Genomic DNA, 18,160 nt, shown 5'->3' with positions numbered 1-18,160 from the left:
AGAAGCATGACAATATCCCCAAACATACAGCTAGAGTCATAAAGAACTACCTTCAGCTACAAGCAGAACAATGAGTCCTGCAACAGATGGTATGGCCCCCACAGAGCCCTGATCTCAACATCATGAAGTGAGTCTGGGATTACATGAAGAGTTAGAGGCAACTGAGACAGCCTGGATCCACAGAAGAACATCTTTCTCCAAGATGGTTGGAAAACCTAGCTGCCAAGTACATTGAAGAACTGTGTGTAGGTGTCCAGAGGAGAATTGGTGCTGTTTTAAAAGCAAAGCGTGCTCACACCAAATATTAATTTGACTTAGGTTTCTTCTGTTTATTGAACTTTGCATGAAGTTAATTGATAAGTAAAACTATTCATGGCATTATTTTTGAGAGCATCCTCACTTTACTTTTGCACAGTACTGGCTGCTTTGACGTGTTTCTCATAATTTCCTCTTCCAAGTTTAGAATTTATAAATATATAGGCCTACATTCACATATTCCACACACCCTTGCTTTTTTTGGATTAAAATAAACAGAATACATAACAGAAATTGACTCATTTTAAAGGTTATGTTATTTTAGAAATCAAGCAGCACAGACGTAGCCCACCCTTGTGCTGTAGGGGGCAGGAGAGTTCAATAAATATAAATGGCAAGTCAAGACATAGCCTACTGCAACTGGAATAATTTAGACCATTTTTGACACAATTGACAAGTGTTCTGTATAAAACGTGGCTTTCGAGCGTCAGGGACCTGGTTCAAAAAGTCTCCGCCCCCAAAAGCTTATTTTACCACGTTGATTGGTCTATCATGTGCGCCTCAGCAGTCGTACAAACATTTCCGATGGCACTTGAAGGCAGCACCAGTGTTCTCCTAATTGGAGTCAGATTTTCTGCGCTTTTCAGAGGAGTGGCTTCTCCAAAACTGCTGCTTCACCCCCGAGAGGACGGATTCATCTTCCTACCAGATGTATGGGTGAGTACTACCGTAAACAGCTGGATTTTTAAAAAAAAAAACTAAATCTTTAAGAGTCCGAGTGGTTTGGACTCATTTTTTAAACCTGAAGCCATGTTTTGAGGTGTTGTTTGCGCACTTAAGTGTGAGGTAAGTTAGCGTAAAGTTACCTGAAAAGTGTTGGTGTCGCTCCTGTTGTTTTCTAGTGAAAATTACCTTCTCTTTAACCCAATTTTTTCCTCACTGTAACCTAACTTCAAACATTTACACTGTTTCGAGTTAGTATTTAAGCAGGGTGCACAACTTTTTTTTTTTTTTTTGTCCACCGACAAAAATGGCCAGTGAATGTCCACATTTGACCAGTAACTCAATAGACTACCATTGTTTTTTGGCTAAGTGAGTGAAGCAAATCTTCGAGACACTTGCATACTTTACCAGCATTTACTTGGCTGGTGGCTGCTGCTTATTTTGGAAGTACTGATTTATGTCAACAGAGAAAAGCGTCACTCCACTTCATTATCTGCCTTCAGTAAAAACAACGAGCATGTGATGGCATGTTCACGCTAATCTGACTCATTTTAATTACAGCGTTCTACTACACATTTCCCAAACATAAACACACATACTCATCACATCATGAGACTTGACGGGAATTTGAACATGGGATTTCAGTTCCCTTATTTTATTATTATTAGGGGATCTTTTTTCTTCTTCTTTTTTTTTAGCACTTACTTAAAATATGGATAGCAGCAATAGTAATTAATCAAATGTGGCTACCCTAAAAGTTTTTCATATTTTATGTCACTTTTTGAAGAAGTTCAAGCAAGTAAGTTAAGTAATGGCAATAATTACACAGAGTAGCCCACAGTTATGGTGCTGCAGCTCATTTTCCCATTTAAATGTGCTCGTAACCTCATTTTCCCATGTGTGGTTGGGGTTTAAGTCTCTAATGATTCTCATAAGATTTCTTAAAAAAGAAAAACATGGTTATCACTTTGGAGAGCATCTCTTAATTGGAGAGGGATTGGTTGGGTGTGTTCATATTGAAAGGGTTATGGTTTAGGATGCCACTTTGGGCGTTTTTATCATGAGTATACAAGGTTACCCAGAGCTAAGAGTGTGCAATTAGCTGTTTTATGCACGTTTTACTTCTTCTTCTCTACTAAATGAAGTAGAAATGAAAGTAAAACAGTACTTCTAAAACTATCAATAACCCTGTATGTTGTGGGGAAAAAACAACGCAGGGCTGTGATGTGTGCTTACGTTGTAGAGATTGTGAATGACTTATTAACTGCACTCATTTAATTAATTAGGCAATTAACACACACCATCTCTCCTCACAAATCAGAGGTTTACTCTAGCAATAGTTAACAGATGACATTGAGATTACATTTAGGTTTACATGACATGAATCAAATGTACATATAAGTGTTAAAAGGCAAGTATTTGGTTGCATTTCTGTTTTGCTTTGTTTTTTCATAGTCACACGTCTCTGCTCCCGTTGAATTTGATTCACTTCACTGTTGCTACAGTGTTACGTGGTGAGAGGCAGTGAAAATGAACTTAACAAATGTCCCCGCAAAGTTAAATGTTTATGTGAATGTGGTTGATCGTCCATTTTGCCCTCTGCACTGAAAATGTTGCAGCTCACAGCTTTTCATAGTGAAATAGATTGTGAAACAAATATACTAACATTCTTCACCAACATGTTTATTTTTTCTTTGCTTTGATAGCTCCCACCCATGTCTCAAATACACCACCGGAAAAAAATCATGTAAAACATGCAGACGGGTCAAAAAGTGAAGTCGCCATTACAGAGAGTCAGACTCATGATCTAACTGACTGAACATTGTGTGATTGTTGCCAGACTTTGTGGTCTCAGCATCAGAAACAGCTGCCCCCTGGGATTTTTGGATGATGCAACCCAAAAAAAAATCACAACAGTCAGCTGGAAAGCACACAGCAGAATAGATTCAGTCAAGCCAACAAGGAGGCAAACAAGTCCAGAACTGCTCGATGCAAAAGTGTGCCCAGAAGAGATAACAAAACGCTCACAGTGGGCACACAATCAGCAAAACAGGAGGGAGGTGTGAGGAGTGGATAAAATGTTGCTCAGCCTGTTAAATCTTAAGTTTCGTGGGAACTTTCCGCCTCGTTTCAAAGATACGGACTGGTGCAGTGTGATACTGTGATAACATCTGTATGCTGAGAATTGTCGCTGGTGGGTAATATATATCTGCAGTTTTTTAAAAATCTGATACTTTAAGCAAAATAATGGCACATAAAGCAGTACCACACCCAGTATTTGCTAGGTTTATTTAACAAAGTGGCCACAGAGTCTTCTGTCTATCCTACTTATTTATCCTTATTAATGTCTTAAATAAACACCATCACAACTGTCAGTATTGCCTTGAAAAAAGGAGGAACCAGCTTCTACTGCAATTTGAGCAGCAACGAACATAATTAAGCTGTTAGAGCATCTCTGATTCAAGGGCATTCCCATCTGCATCCATTCAAAACTACTTGATTGATTGTGTTTATGTTTGCTAATGAATGGGATGTTGCAGTTGTGATCACTCTGTGTCAGTCAAGTGTTGTGTTTACTTCTGCTCGCTAGGTCCAGTTTCCAGATAAGAGCTGGGAGCGGGATAGTATGACGGCTGAATTCTCACATTGTTTCGATGGAGTCCAGACCTTGTAGTATTCAGAGTGTCCTGATGACATGGTTTGATGTATCTTAGTGTAGTTTAAAGTCAAGAATTTTTTAAAATGCTTGTTTTTTAAGCATCATGCTGCGTTCATTCAAGCTCTTGTTAGGACTCCTGGTTTACTGTCATGTATGGCATTGTTTCTCACTGCATGAAGGACAGGGAGCATTTACTTCACGTCCGCCACAGGTAGGCTATATGTTTACAGTGTCTGGTTTGTGAGGCGTTACATTAAGAGCAATGTAGTATTTCCATATTTTCTGATTGTGAAGTGACTGCAAAAAAGGATTGTTTTTCTTATATCATGTTATGTTTCTAGATGTTCTGGCATCTTTCTGTGTTGTAAAAGCAGGTTAAAAGCCTGAAAGCTTTAATTTTAGAATATAGTTATAAGTCAAAATATTTGGTATGGATTACAGCTGAAACAAAATTAATTTGCAACAATTAAGATAATCAATTTATTGCAGTGCATAATCATAATTTCAAAGCTAAAAAAGTCATAACATTTTGTGGCTCCAACTTTTCAAATGTGAATTTCTTTCACCTATCACTTTCTGTCTAGTAAACTGAATAATTTTGGGTTTGGGCTTTTAATTTTGGTCATTAGAATATGTCAGCTTGAAACTGTGATGTTATTTTTCCATTCTTTTTGTAAATTGATTCATTGAGAATATAATCAAAAACATAAATCAACAGTGAAAATAATTGTAAATTGTTGTCTGGTGATTTCGAAGTGAACATCATAGTAAAATATTTAAATGTCGTTCAATATTATATCAATGTATTCAAGACTCTATCTTACAGAATCGTATTGTAGTACTGTGCTTGCTTTTACAGTTATATTTACATATCTGTGTGTTCATCTGTGTAGTTGTGAGGATAAACAACAACACTGGTCTCCTCAGAAGCTCTTCTGTGGCAGTAATGTGACACTTTATTGGCTGAGTGATGAATGAAGCTGAGTAGACTACAGGAGGTCTTCACTAGCCAAAGTGTAAATATTTCATGGCACATGACTGAAGCAGTTGTGAGAATATGCACCTGATTTCAGGTGTATTCTCATTGTGTCAAGGGATTATACAGTATTGCATCACCAGTATTGTGATGTTGAGTATTACAGACAGTACAAGCCTAGACAAGTCGTTGTACGATCCGCATGGTTTCTACTTGATGGATTCCACTCTCTGCTTTAAGTAACTGGGACCAGAGACCAGCCTGCAGTTAAGTCACATGAGATGATAGCCAGACAGTTGCTGGTCCAGTTTTAAACGCCAGTGGTGGTATCTTTCCAGATTGGAGCGAGCAGGAAGATGGTAGTTGTGTTTTTACAGTTTTGGTGTTGCTCATCCACAAACAGCGAATATGAACTGCATTAGGACAGCTGCAGTGAAGGTGTCTCTGTGCTCTTAAGTAACTTTTAAAGCCAAGAGTGCAATTATCGTAACAAGCCTACAACATTTCCACATGCACTGAGGTTGTGTGATTCCTAACATTTGCCCTCATTATGATGACTGAGCTGGCTTTTGGCAGCTGGCAGCTTTAGTGTCACATGGCCTATTCATGTCCTTGCGGTGAACCTAGCGGCTGAGGCAGTGTTTTTATTCTCCCCCTAGAGGGCACGTTGGTCCAGACGTCTCAATTCTGTCAAGTGGATTTCTCTGGATTGGCTACAGCTGAGTTAATAGAAGCTCTTGAGAAGGGGTTTTGAAATGGTGTGAATTTATGTTAGGCTTTATTTTTCTAATACTAAATCCTTACCTCAAGATATTGAGAATTATGAAAATTCAACAATGAATAATTCATCTAATTAAAGACCTGTATTATTGTGCAGGTAAATTATTCTTGAGGTGTCAATTGGAGTATTGCTTGCCTGCCTGCTGCTGAATGATTATTTCACGGAGTGTTGAGCATATAGCTTTAAGGTTCACTGGAGCCACTTAAAGTGGCTATAATTACCTCTGAGCTGTGGCCTAATTGGAAGTGACACACACCATCAGGTGGCTTAGAGATGCAGGTTACTAGTGGCTAAGTGATAAAGAAATACAACAATCCGCTAAACATGGCAACCTAGCTGACCACTCCCTCACCGATCATATCTGCTTGGTAACAACCTGGCGTTAATCTGCATTTGTGGAAATAAAGATTTCCGGTCCTGACACCTGACTGCTGAGGGTCGGCGTGAACGCTGAGCGGATTAAGTCCTTTTGTTCTTGCTGTTGCCATAAGTTAGCTGAGCTCTTTTTAGAGACGGCAGCAGATCCAAGGGAGACGCGTTTTCTTTTCTGTTTATGAAAGTGGGACACAGTGCCTGCGTGCGTTATGTGTATGCACGTGAAGGAAGAGAAGGTAAAGGTTGTTGTGCGGAAAGAGCTGCATTTGCTTCAGAAACTGATCGAGAAGCTTGAAATGTCTGTCGTGTCAAACTGCCTGGAGTGCATCAGAATGGGAAGAGGCGGCAGGTATGTGTGTCTGGGTTTAAGCACTTTATCCTTTTTTCTTTTTTTTGTATTTAAATGGATTAACAGTCTTGGCAGATTCAGACATGCACGAGTGAAATTTGAATGAAAAGCTGTCCAGATATTTTAGAGCCAATTAAAAAAACAAACAAACAAAAAAAACCTTGGATTTCTTTTTTAATCCAAGTTTCTACAGTCTCTACATGAGCTTTCACTTATGAAAAGAGGTTGAAATGAGATCCCTGCTGTCCAGTAGAGATGAAATGCATTTTTATTTACTTGCATAACTTATCTTCACCGCCGAGGTGTGTGGAAACTGTGTTCCTTTGTGCAGGAACCAGACAAAATAACAAACACGTTAATACCTCCATAGTGTTTCTTTCATCTGCTGGGAGGGGCAGAACTTAACTATAACCGTAACCATCAATTTCTTAAAGCGGTGGTAGAACTCGTTGGGCACACGAGACAGACTGGGAGGAAACTTGTCTGTCTGGGAAGCTTAATACTGGGTAAGAGGTCTCATCTTAGAGGTGGATTCAAAAGTCAGCCTTGGAGGGGAGCAATCAGGCAACCCATTGAGAGCTGACATTGAAAACAAGTCTTATGTCAATTTGTGATTATTCAAATGAAATTGCATGCTGAGAAAAGTTTTTGTTTTCATGTGAAGTGCACTGAAATCATTGCAAGTTATATAAAGAAAACACCTGGTTAGCTTTTTAAAATGTTTGTATTTCCCTATGAATTCAGTATGTAAATGTAATCTCTGTCTAGGTCTAAATACAGAGAAGGAATCCAAATTGAGGAGTCAGTTGCCTGGACTTTTATCTTTAAAATGAAAACTGCACCCTTCAGATGAAGTTGGTGTTTAACTCCTCTCAGAATGAACTCATGCATGACAGGATTTGTTTGACAATCTTATGATGTAATCCTGTAGACTCACTTCGTTTTCTTTTCACTGACAGTTGGAAACCAACAAAAAAAGGGAGGGAATGATCATATTTTGTAGGAAGGGTGTGGGAGTCATAAACTGCTGGTCCTCACCGCAGACGCATTTGAGTTTACGTTGTGTTCGTGGTTAAAATGTTAAAGGCACACATTTTCATTCCAGGGTAATTTTGGAGTTTTTAAGCCTCAGTGTTCATGACAGGAAATGCTCCGTCTTATTTTGGGTTTACAGTTCTTGACTCTTGTTTCACAGGGTTCGAACTTCTCTCTGATTGACTTCAGCTGTTTTTGTTTTAGTATGTGAATGCTACCCCAGTATGGGAGTAAATATCCCATATTGAGGCTTGAGATCAGACCATGTGGTCATTCAATTTTTAAGAGATCTTATGTGAGCTGGCTTAATGCAACACAGAGTAGACAGCCATGTGCCATGATCTGCCACACTTTGTTTTACATATTATGTCTTTTTATCATCATTTTAGATCATAATCTGTTTCAAATAAACATAAGGTTGTTAACAATAGTGCTGATATAATTTGCTGATTAATCGATTAGTTCATGGACAAAAAACATTGACCAGTTGTAGCCTCTCAAATCTGAATGGCTGCTTCTCCTTTTTTCTCTCTATGACTTTTAATTAGCTGTCAAGTTGATGAAAGGATGTGAATCTGTAGAACTGAAACTTGGATATCCTGGTTTCAGTCCATACCAATCACAAACAATGTCTTACAGAAGCTCCATCGTGCCCTTGTTTTTCTCCATTGTTAAGTGAGAGGTGTCGTGAGTTGTAAACGTGAAGATGAGTCATGGGTTTTTTACTTTAATGGTATTCATGCCGTTTCGGTTTGGTTTCGGTTTTTAGAAAGACAAACTCTTACTTCTGACTGGCTCTTTTTGTCTGGAGTTTAACCTAATTTGTTAATTATTCGCCTAGTTTTCATCAGGTGTTTTGAATGTGTCAAACACTTTGCAATATTTGATTATACTCAACACTCTTTTACTGAGGTTGTTGTTTCAGAGATTTCATGACTCTGGACATACAGTAGACTTCACTTTCATGTGTCACTTCCCTGCAGGATGGAGTCGTCATGTCTGGACCTGGCTCTGGAAGGTGAGCGGCTCTGTAAGGCTGGTGACTACCGAGCCGGTGTGTCTTTCCTAGAGTCTGCCATCCAGGTTGGAACAGAGGACCTCCAAATCCTCAGTGCCATCTACAGTCAGCTGGGAAATGCCTACTTTCACCTGCAGGAGTATAACAAAGCCCTGGAGTACCATCGCCATGATCTCACACTTACTAGGTAAAAAGTTTCTCCACCATGTCCTCCTTTGAACCCTTTTATACACATTAGCTACTGCTGGTGAGTCTGACCTGGTTTAGTAAACGAAAAAGACTTTTATCCAGGTCTGACACATGAGCTCATTTTCTTTTTACCCTTTTCTCCCTCTCCCCTCTCCCCCATGATTAAATTGCATAACAACATGCAGGCCGCAGTATTGCTACTTGCAGCTTTAAATTTCTTTCTTCCACTTTAATAATTTACTAATATTCCAGTCTAATCATTTCCTAATTTTTCTTTATCTTTTGCAATTTATTTAAATGTCTCTGTTACATAACATTGATTATTTGGAGTTTCTCTTGTCACTCAGAACCATTGGAGATGAACTTGGTGAGGCCAAAGCCAGCGGTAACCTCGGGAACACATTAAAGCTTTTAGGACGGTATAATGAAGCAGTGGTTTGTTGCCAACGACATTTGGATATCACCAGAGCCGTGTATGATAAGGTGAGTCATAATACTGAGTGAAATTTTAGAAATGCAGTAACATTAGTTAAAGTGGAAAATTCCTTCAGTGCTTTTATCTCAGGAAGCTAGAAATGAATCAAAGAGTTCAGCCAGTGACTAAAAGGCCCATTTGCTTTGATTAGAATAAATGTATTCATATTTGTTTTCAGTCATACCACATAACATGTTCTGCAACAGTTTGGTTATGCATGATGACTACAAAGTGTCCACATACCAATATCTAGAACAGTTTGCCAGCACACATGCAAACAAGAAGGTCTGGTGTCAGTGTATTTTTAAGTATATAATTACAACATTGGTCACTCTGGTTTTGGTCTGTGAAAACCTGTTGTGCGTCTTGTAGGTTGGGCAAGCTCGAGCGCTGTATAATTTCGGGAACGTGTACCATGCCAAGGGCAAGGGCATCTGCTGGAGTGGAGCGGAGCCAGGAGAGTTTCCAGAGGAAGCAAGACTTGCTTTGAGGAACGCTGCACAATACTACGAGTGAGTTTGTATCACTGTTTACATCTAAACATTGATGTTGTTTTTTTTATTACCAAAGACCTGAGCGATGATACAAGTGGCCTGATGGTTCAGTGGTGTGTACCTCAGCTGAAGGATCACATGTATGATACACACAATATGCATCATATATATATATCTCAAAGTATTGTTGAGACGGATAACCAACTTTTACAAGGTTACTGTTCGTTAGTTGCTTGAGATAAAATGCTTGAGATAATAAAATGCAACATACTCTGTGCTGGAAGTATCATACAGCATAACATTACATAGTCAGTAAAGCACACTCTTGCTACATCAACTTATACATTTACAGTTTGACAGTGATAAAAAAAAAGAAAATCAAAGTTGTTCCCCATTGTCCTTTCCACGGGCCTGTAGGTAAAAATCTCTGTAAAAGCAAATACTGTTGAAAATGTTACATTGTAGTGACTACCACCGGCATGCAGCCACGACAGTATTATACATTGTATATACAAAAGATATAATTATTGACCTTGGGGATGGTTTTTCCTAGAGTTTTAACCACATCTTGCAGGCTTCATCATCGACCAGAATTTGCTTACTTTTCATAGTTGGTTCAGTTGTCAAGACCTGGAGTCCTTGCTCTTTGTTGATATCCGAGCCATCTCCTATAGAAAATCAAGCAAGTCTGACCACTTTCTTTGCTCTTTAAAAAGCCTAAGTTTATATGACGTGGCTCAGTGAATTAATCACAAAACCATGTTAAGGGCTCATTGGCTGTTTCAGGCTCTTGCATGAACCAAAAATTGTACTAAGGACTCAACAGAAAGGATTGTTATTTCTGTGAAAGTCCTTCATATGTGAGTTTGCTATATTTAATATGTACACAACCAACTCTTTCTTATCCTTGATTTTACAAAGAGCAAACCTGAGCCTGGTGAAGGAGTTAGGCGATCGAGCAGCCCAGGGTCGCACCTATGGAAACCTAGGTAACACATACTATCTGCTGGGTGACTTTGAAACAGCAGTAGCAGCACATGAAAAGGTAAGCCGCAAGCTACTTGTGAAAGTCAGAAATACATCCACAGTATCTATAAAATAGTGTGTAGCCATGCAGCAATTCAAGTTGATATAGGGTTATTTCAATTTTTTTGAAAGTTTCTATCCACACAAATATTTTAAGTAAGGCTGCACTCCCTGTCTTGATTACATCAAAATGTTTCCTTTTAATCCTGACCTTGATGGCAGTAATGTGCACCCTACTGTTTGTTGTCCTGTTTGGCAGCGGCTTCTCATCGCTAAAGAGTTTGGGGATAAGTCTGCTGAGAGGAGGGCACATTGTAACCTTGGTAATGCTCACATATTCCTCAGCCAGTTTGAAGTGGCAGCTGGTCATTACAAGTAAGTAAACCAGAGGCTCAATACCTCAGTCATCAGTCAACAGTCATCCATAACAACAACATATATGTGCAATAGATATGTGCAATACTACATACAAATATTGTTGTTTTTTTGTTGTTGTCCAAGAGCAGTAACTAATTGAAATGAACAGTTTTAATCACTTATCCTGGCATTTTCTTGACAGAAAATCCCTTGGAAAATAGCGAGAAAAGAAAAGATAACCATCATTCTCCTGCACCCACCCTAGAAATTCTTTGACCTTTTCCTCCCCTTCTGTTGGGCCCTCAGGAGGACTTTGCAGCTGGCCAGGCTTTTGAAGGACAAGGCGGTGGAGGCCCAGGCCTGTTACAGTTTAGGCAACACCTACACACTACTGCAGGACTATGAGAGAGCCATTGATTACCATCTCAAACATCTGGTAATTGCTCAGGACCTCAACGACAGGTATCAGCCATAAATGCCATTTGTTGTCACCCTTTGAAATATAATGAGAATGCACAGTTTGAATGTTGGTGTCAGAAGAAAAATGTATTTGTTGTCCTGTTTTTTTGATTTAATGTCATCAACACATAGCTATAGAGGTGTGGTGTCAAAACAGCACATTTACATACACTTAGAGAACCTCAGCAAACAGGTCTGTAATTGGTATACATATATGGTCAATTTGTAAAACATAATTCACTTTAATAGATTAAATATAATGTTAGTTGTAACCTAGACCCATTAAAAACAAGCAGATATAATTAGGTATAACCTTTAGAAAGTAAAAACTGAACAATAGCAAAAGAAGTCAACCTGAAAACTAGCTTTTTTTGGTAACTTGATCACATAGTAGAGGCTTCTCCTCTACTACATCACTGCTAACAAGGCAATGCTGTAGTGTGGGAGTACCTCTTTGTTTATAGTCTTAGGAAAAGGAAATATGGTTTCTGGTAGTATAAATGTGCTCAGCCTTAATATTGTTATACAAGTCACATAAAGGGTGTAACATTTAATGTAAAAGGAGGGACAGAGAGCTATAAATCCTGTTATTATTAGTTTAAAACTGTCTCTTCACTCGTACAAATGCCTTCCCTGTGGGTGGAGCTCATGGGATTATTACACTGTATAAAACACTAGAGCCTTTTTGCACACTGTAAAATGTTTACACAGACAAAACACAAACTTGATTCAGGGCTATGATAAATATGGAATTTGCTTTTGTGTCTAAATACGCATGAACTCAGATGTATGTGATCATACTGCAATAGTTTGCCCTGCCCAGTCTTGCATAATCTCAGTTGAAGTTGCTCAGCCTGTTTCCCTCTGTGTCTCTCTGCAGAGTCGGTGAAGGAAGAGCATACTGGAGTCTAGGAAATGCCCACACAGCCCTAGGGAATCATGAGCAAGCCATGTACTTCGCGGAAAAACATCTGGAAATTGCTAAAGAGGTGACTGTTTGTCGTTTACCTCCTCCCTTAGAGTCCAGTGAAACACCACCATCTGCTGGTTGTATGTGGAACAACAGGGAACTGGCAGTTTTCAGCTTTATACTGCATCTGCAACACTTACCTTTCTGTTTACAAATATAATGTAAAACCTACACTTCTAACACATTTGCAGAGACATGCAACAAAGTTGATGGACAAACAAGTCAGACTGTGTGTAAATTAATGCCATCCAGAGATAGTTGGCTCTGTCTCTGTTTACATTGTTTCTCTTACAGTCATTTACTTCATTAATATTAACTTTGGTGTTGTCGATGGTGCAGACTGGAGACAAAAGTGGCGAGGTGACTGCGAGGATGAACTTGTCAGATTTACGGCTGGTTGTAGGCCTGAAGTCCAACCCCAACATCCATTCCAACATCTTCCGCAACACCAACACAAATAGCTCTGGTCTGCCAGTGAGCCACCAGGGCTTCCTCAACCTCTCAGGTAAAACTGCACTCTTCACAATACCGTTGCAGTGCAACCCTTCAAATTGTCCAGAAACTGGCCATGTCAGTTTGGAGCGTACAGCAACACATGTATTTTTTTTGTACTGTAAACTCCCAAAGTACATGTATTCCAGTGTCTATGTGTATTTAAAGATAAAACATTCTATGCTGACATAAAATTCTGCACTACAACACATCAGTGTTGTCTTTTAGTTGTGAAACTGCTGTATAAACATACACAACATCGGTCACACTGTTGTATTTGTCATCTTTGTTTAAGGGGTGAAGACTCCAGCAAGGAGGACAGTCAGCACAGAGGACCTGGAAATCAGTCCATGTCCTGACAAAAATCCAGCTGGCAATTCACCAGTACCTCCAGTATGTATATGAGTGCTTCACAAGGCACAAACACTTAACTATGCAATGTCTTTACAAAATGCTGGAAGTTTTTTTTTTTGTTGGATCATCCATCAGTATAAGGCACTGGGGTTTCCACTGTGATATTCATTAATTTAATTTTGTTCTTTTGTTGCAATTTTTTAAGCTAGGTAAGGATAAATCACATCAAATCATTTGGCCCATGAAATGGCAAGTCAGCATTTGTAATTAGTCATTAATAAAACTGTGTATCCATGTGCACCCTGAATTTACAGGACTGGGAGGGGGAGGTGTTCCCGAAGTCTTCAAAAACGGACACAATTAAGGCTTCCACTAAACTTTTCCTCTTTCACCGGCTAAGAAGCAAGAAGCACAAGAACAACAAATTATCTCCTAAAGGCCAGCATGAAAACAGCACAGAACCCTCAGCACCTGAACTGAACCGACCGGAGTCACCTATGGTACTTCTAGATATATAGTAGATTTTACTGCCTGCATAACGTATGGAACCAGCTAGAAACTATGAATAAAAAGAGAAATACTTGTGCTATGACACAGCCTAACTTCCTCAACAAACTCGTGATAATCTTTTTTTATTGCCAGCAAATTTGTCAAAAGTTCAAAATCACCAATGTTCAAAATCTCTCTCTCTGTGCCACAGACCTTCACTGTTGTTAAAAACACATCAGTAAGCCACATTGTTTGGTCATTGCAATGAAGATGGCCACTGTTGCTTATGTTGTGTCAATCCAACACAGTTCGTTGCTGTAAATAACTCACTTAGCACAGCAAATCTGTGGCTGAAAATAACAAATGAGCTAATTACTGCTGTCTAACATTTGAGTGCCCAGCTGTTTTTTGAAATGAACACAATGCAGGACAAACTATTGTATGGCATTGTGTGGCAATGCAGGATTATTGTTTTGGACATGTGTTTTCAAACAATGTTAACTCAAATGGTCCAGTGCTCTTTTCACTACTTTGAAAGTTGCCATTTTTAAATTTTTTGCCCTGATTTAAAACTTCACAAACAAAGGCAGCATATACTAACTGCATCAAGATCTGCATGTCTACTGCACAGCTTCTGTTCTGTGGCGTAATTACAATCATATGCTAAACACAGAGGCATACTGTTTTTGGTTTAGGAAGTGAGACAATGCAAAATAGCCCAGTAATCTAAATTGATATAATTGAAACGTACCTCTCTAAGTAGATATTAATGCACTATCTTCTACATGTGTTTTATATTAAAAGCTTGTCCACCACACTGATTACTGTACTTGTTTTACTTAAATGTTTATTAACAGCATGGGTCACGGGACACAATCGGAGAGGATGGCTTTTTCGATCTCCTCTCTCGTTTCCAGGGCAACAGGATGGACGACCAAAGGTGCTCTCTACTGGATGGCCAGAGCCATCACACTGCCCATTCCTCTCCCTCCTCCACCCCACCTGTAGCTGAAAGGAAATGTGAGTGTGTCCCCTTGTGTTTTATTCCGTGTTCACACCATATCCACAGAATAGTACAGTTTTCTGATTTGCATGTCAAGGTGAAAAAGAAATCGAAACTTAAGAGAAATTCATCTTTTCTCATTCATCTGCTTGTGGCATTTCTTTCATTAATAACAAGCAAATTACTCTTCATAGTCTGAGCATCTGTTGGGACGGTGAGTTAGTGTCCAGAGGCCAATATTACCCCCTTCATGGTGTGAATGCAGCATTTCCACACACTTGTCCGTAATTTACTTGATGTTGTGTAAATTAAACCTGTTGAGTTGTTGGTGGCAGAGATTATTTAAAGATATTCCACACAAAATCTCTTTTTGAGTATCAAACACACTTTTAACCTTGAATGTTCTATTTAAATAGTTTGTGGTTTCATTCTTTATGGAGTATGGTGGTGTCTATGGATTTTTTTTGTAGATGGATACTTTTTGTCCTCCCTAAAAACTGGTCACTTATTGGACTGTTCCAATCCAAGCTCATCACCGCCTCAGTGCTTCTTGAGGGATGAAACTGTGGATTAAAAAAGTTTGACCCTCAAAAGATTAATTTGGGTAGAGTAAGTGTCATAGATTTCCATTTCTGTTATCCCAGAGCATCTCCTCTGTCCTTTTTCCTGTTACCAGTGTGGTTTTATGTTCTAGAAAACCAGAATATGATGCTGGTTGGAGTAGTAAAAGGCACAGTTCTCCTTTATGTTGTGACTGGCACAAGTGGGATCCACTATTCATTTATTTTAAATCACCCACTTATAATTATCGCTTTCTAGCTATTTTGGAGCGCGAAACCCCATTGCAGGATCCTGGTCATTTCCTGGAGCTGCTGGCCAGCTCCCAGGGCCGTCGTCTGGACGACCAAAGAGTCAGCATGTGCCATTTTCCTGGCTTGAAACTCAGCACCTCCAACCCGCCTCGTACACTCTCCACCTCCAGCACAGATCAAGTCCCCACACAAGGTGGTGACATATGATGTATAGCCCATTTTTGTCATCTTCCTCTATCTCACTCGTCACATCTTGATTAATGTTGTTTTCTCCTCCCAGCCCCAATCCCCAGTACAGAAACACCTCACACACCCTCCCTATACAGTCGTATCGAGGCCAGTGCTGACCAGCCTGAGGGGGATGATGTCTTCTTTGATATGCTAGTTAAGTGCCAGGTGAGGAAAATGAAATCCAGTATACTGCTTGCAGCCTAAGACATTCAGAATATTAACCTCTCAGCATTCATAGATCCTTATATTGTGACTTTTTTCTTAAAAGAACTGATCAATTTAAGCTCAAGTAAATATTAATTCAGCATTTAAGTATTTGAAACTTTCATTATGTACATATTTTGAATTGTTTGCTTTTATGTGGACAGATTTTACATTTTTTTCATGTTGATTGGCACTGACTAAAAGTAAAGAGACAACACTGCCAATTATACATTAATTTATTTGAATGTACTAACTGAACACTATCTCTAATATGTCTAAAGACCCGTAATAGAGCATTACTTGCATCCTTTGTTTTTTCATGGCTATAAATACTTTTCTGGAGTGTGTTCAGTTTGTGTACACAACCTTCAGATAGTGTGAAGCTGAGAAGTAACTTTCTATCAGGATTTAATCAAAATCCATTGATGAAATATCCAAGGCAATAAACTCTATGCACCATTTTTACTTGAGCTCTGCTGAGTTTTTTTTCTGTTTTGACTCAGTATTGAAAAACAGCGCTAGAAAATAACAACAACAACTCAGTGTGTCACTAGGATATGACACATAATGATATTATGTGTCACTGGGATATTATGACAAAGCATCCCAGGTAAGAAAGGCCTACACAGAGTCAGTCACTGATAATCACAGTCTTGCATGACTTACTGTGGTGTCACAATGACACAGGCAGTGATAATCTCATGGGATCAAGTGACTGCTGTTTACAGAGCAAGATGCCACACCTGCTCCCAATGCATGATGGGAAACAATTGGCTTTACTCTAGAGTCTAAACCCTGTGCTAATTTGCTCTCAGGTTAGATCAACAATATTGTTCTCATGGGCTCTTACATTTTCTGTGCATTGTCTATATTTAAATTATAGTTTTTCACAGAATAAAAATTGTACTATGAAGGTTTATTCGTTTTACAGAATAAACAGACTTGTATCACCTACAGTAAATAGGCAGAATTATTTCAATCCAAATCATCACAAGTCATGTATTTTACATATTCTATTGTATTTCTTAGCTGCTTTTGTTATGTACTATTTTTAGTCTTTTCAGTCACTATTGTTATTTTCCACTTTCTCTTTTATTTCTTTTTAAACATTTTTTTATGTTCCTTTTAATGTAAAACTGTTATGTAATTTATTTTGTTGTAAAGCACTTTGAACTGCATTTCGTGTATGAAAGGTGCTATACAAATGAGGTTACCTTATTTGAGGTGGTATAATATTTAGAAATGAGTAATATGTTTTTCATAGATCAATATTAGAGTCTAAATGTAAAATTTCAAGGCTACTTGCACCAAGCTCAACAGCATCAACTATGATAGAGTAACTGTTTGTCTCCACGTTATTTTAGGGCTCCAGGCTGAATGACCAGAGGTGTGCTGCACCATCTTCTCCAACAAGAGGACCAACTGTTCCAGATGAAGATTTCTTCAGTCTCATCTTGCGTTCCCAGTCCAATAGGATGGAGGAACAGCGGGTCCTGCCGCCATCTGGTCTCGCTCAATCCAAACCAGACTGATTTAATGGAGCTATTTTATCATGTTCTCTCAGGATACAAGATGAAGTCACCAAGCTTCCATTAATTTTGTATTTTTTTTTTTATAATCAAGATTTAGATTTTTAACCCACTCCTACCTTGACTCTTGCCTTTCTGGATTATCCAACAACATTCCTGTGAGACTGACAAGAATACAGGGGATGCTATGCGTATTCAAGGTCTCAGATAATACAACAATTGGTCATTGTGACTGTAAAATTGTGGGATGTTTTACGTTTTCAAGACCTATGACTTGTTTTTAGCTAGCTGGTAGACTATCTGGATTGCTTGTCAGTACCTTTTGACGTCTTTCTACTCAGAAAGTACGAATCAAGTCACTCATACAAATTCTTGCTTTTTTGGTTTGACTAAGAGAACTGTAGTTTAATGTTATAGGCCAAGCCAAAGAGATCGGTGATTTTATCTTTTAGAGGTTCTGCAATCAAGGAAGCTGGAACATAGTTGGGACTTTTCAGCCCGTTTGTTATTCAGTTAATTCACCAAAAGTGGAGCATTTGGTTTGAATGAAGTTCGAACTTCTCCATCACCTCCTCATCAGAGGGTCAACAGACAAACCTCTTCTGGGGGAATAAATGGACATCTCTACTACCCCCATTTTAAACCTCTTGGTGACTGCTGGGACATTTATAATATGTTTTTCAGATGTTACTTTTGAAGACCATCAATTTTACATTGTTCACAGAAACTCTACAGTTTGTACCATGTGAATTATTGCCATGAACTGATGAATGGGATTTTTTTTGCACAAGACTTGACAAGGAACTTACTAGTGTGAGAAAAAAAAATGTTATATTAGCTTTTATATTACTATAACTTCTCCTGACATTGGAGAAATAAAATTTCATTTATGTTCCAATTTATTT

The 18,160-nt window shown here is 38.8% G+C and overlaps 1 protein-coding gene across 1 annotated transcript; it reads left to right on the top strand.

Annotated features, from left to right (window-relative positions):
* Positions 1-947: 947 nt before the first annotated feature.
* Positions 948-18,115, top strand: LOC133984602 (G-protein-signaling modulator 2-like). The gene is made up of 15 exons (XM_062424025.1): positions 948-972; positions 8,137-8,358; positions 8,708-8,843; positions 9,208-9,347; positions 10,251-10,374; positions 10,615-10,730; positions 11,019-11,174; positions 12,052-12,160; positions 12,481-12,646; positions 12,929-13,026; positions 13,302-13,487; positions 14,334-14,496; positions 15,299-15,484; positions 15,572-15,687; positions 17,091-18,115. Exons 1-15 carry the CDS (start codon positions 965-967, stop codon positions 17,256-17,258), a joined length of 2,094 nt encoding a protein of 697 aa, XP_062280009.1. The 5' UTR covers positions 948-964; the 3' UTR covers positions 17,259-18,115.
* The last annotated feature ends 45 nt before the right edge of the window (positions 18,116-18,160 follow it).

The sequence above is a fragment of the Scomber scombrus genome, chromosome 8 (assembly GCF_963691925.1).
Source record: "Scomber scombrus chromosome 8, fScoSco1.1, whole genome shotgun sequence".
Classification (NCBI taxonomy): Eukaryota; Metazoa; Chordata; class Actinopteri; order Scombriformes; family Scombridae; genus Scomber; species Scomber scombrus.
This window is presented reverse-complemented; position numbering and strand designations above follow the sequence as displayed.

Excerpts from the sequence above, each read along its gene's own strand:
- LOC133984602 (XM_062424025.1), top strand. Across the intron at positions 13,027-13,301 it reads GCAATTCACCAGTACCTCCA|GACTGGGAGGGGGAGGTGTT; the intron begins GTATGTATATGA and ends CTGAATTTACAG. Across the intron at positions 13,488-14,333 it reads ACCGACCGGAGTCACCTATG|CATGGGTCACGGGACACAAT; the intron begins GTACTTCTAGAT and ends GTTTATTAACAG.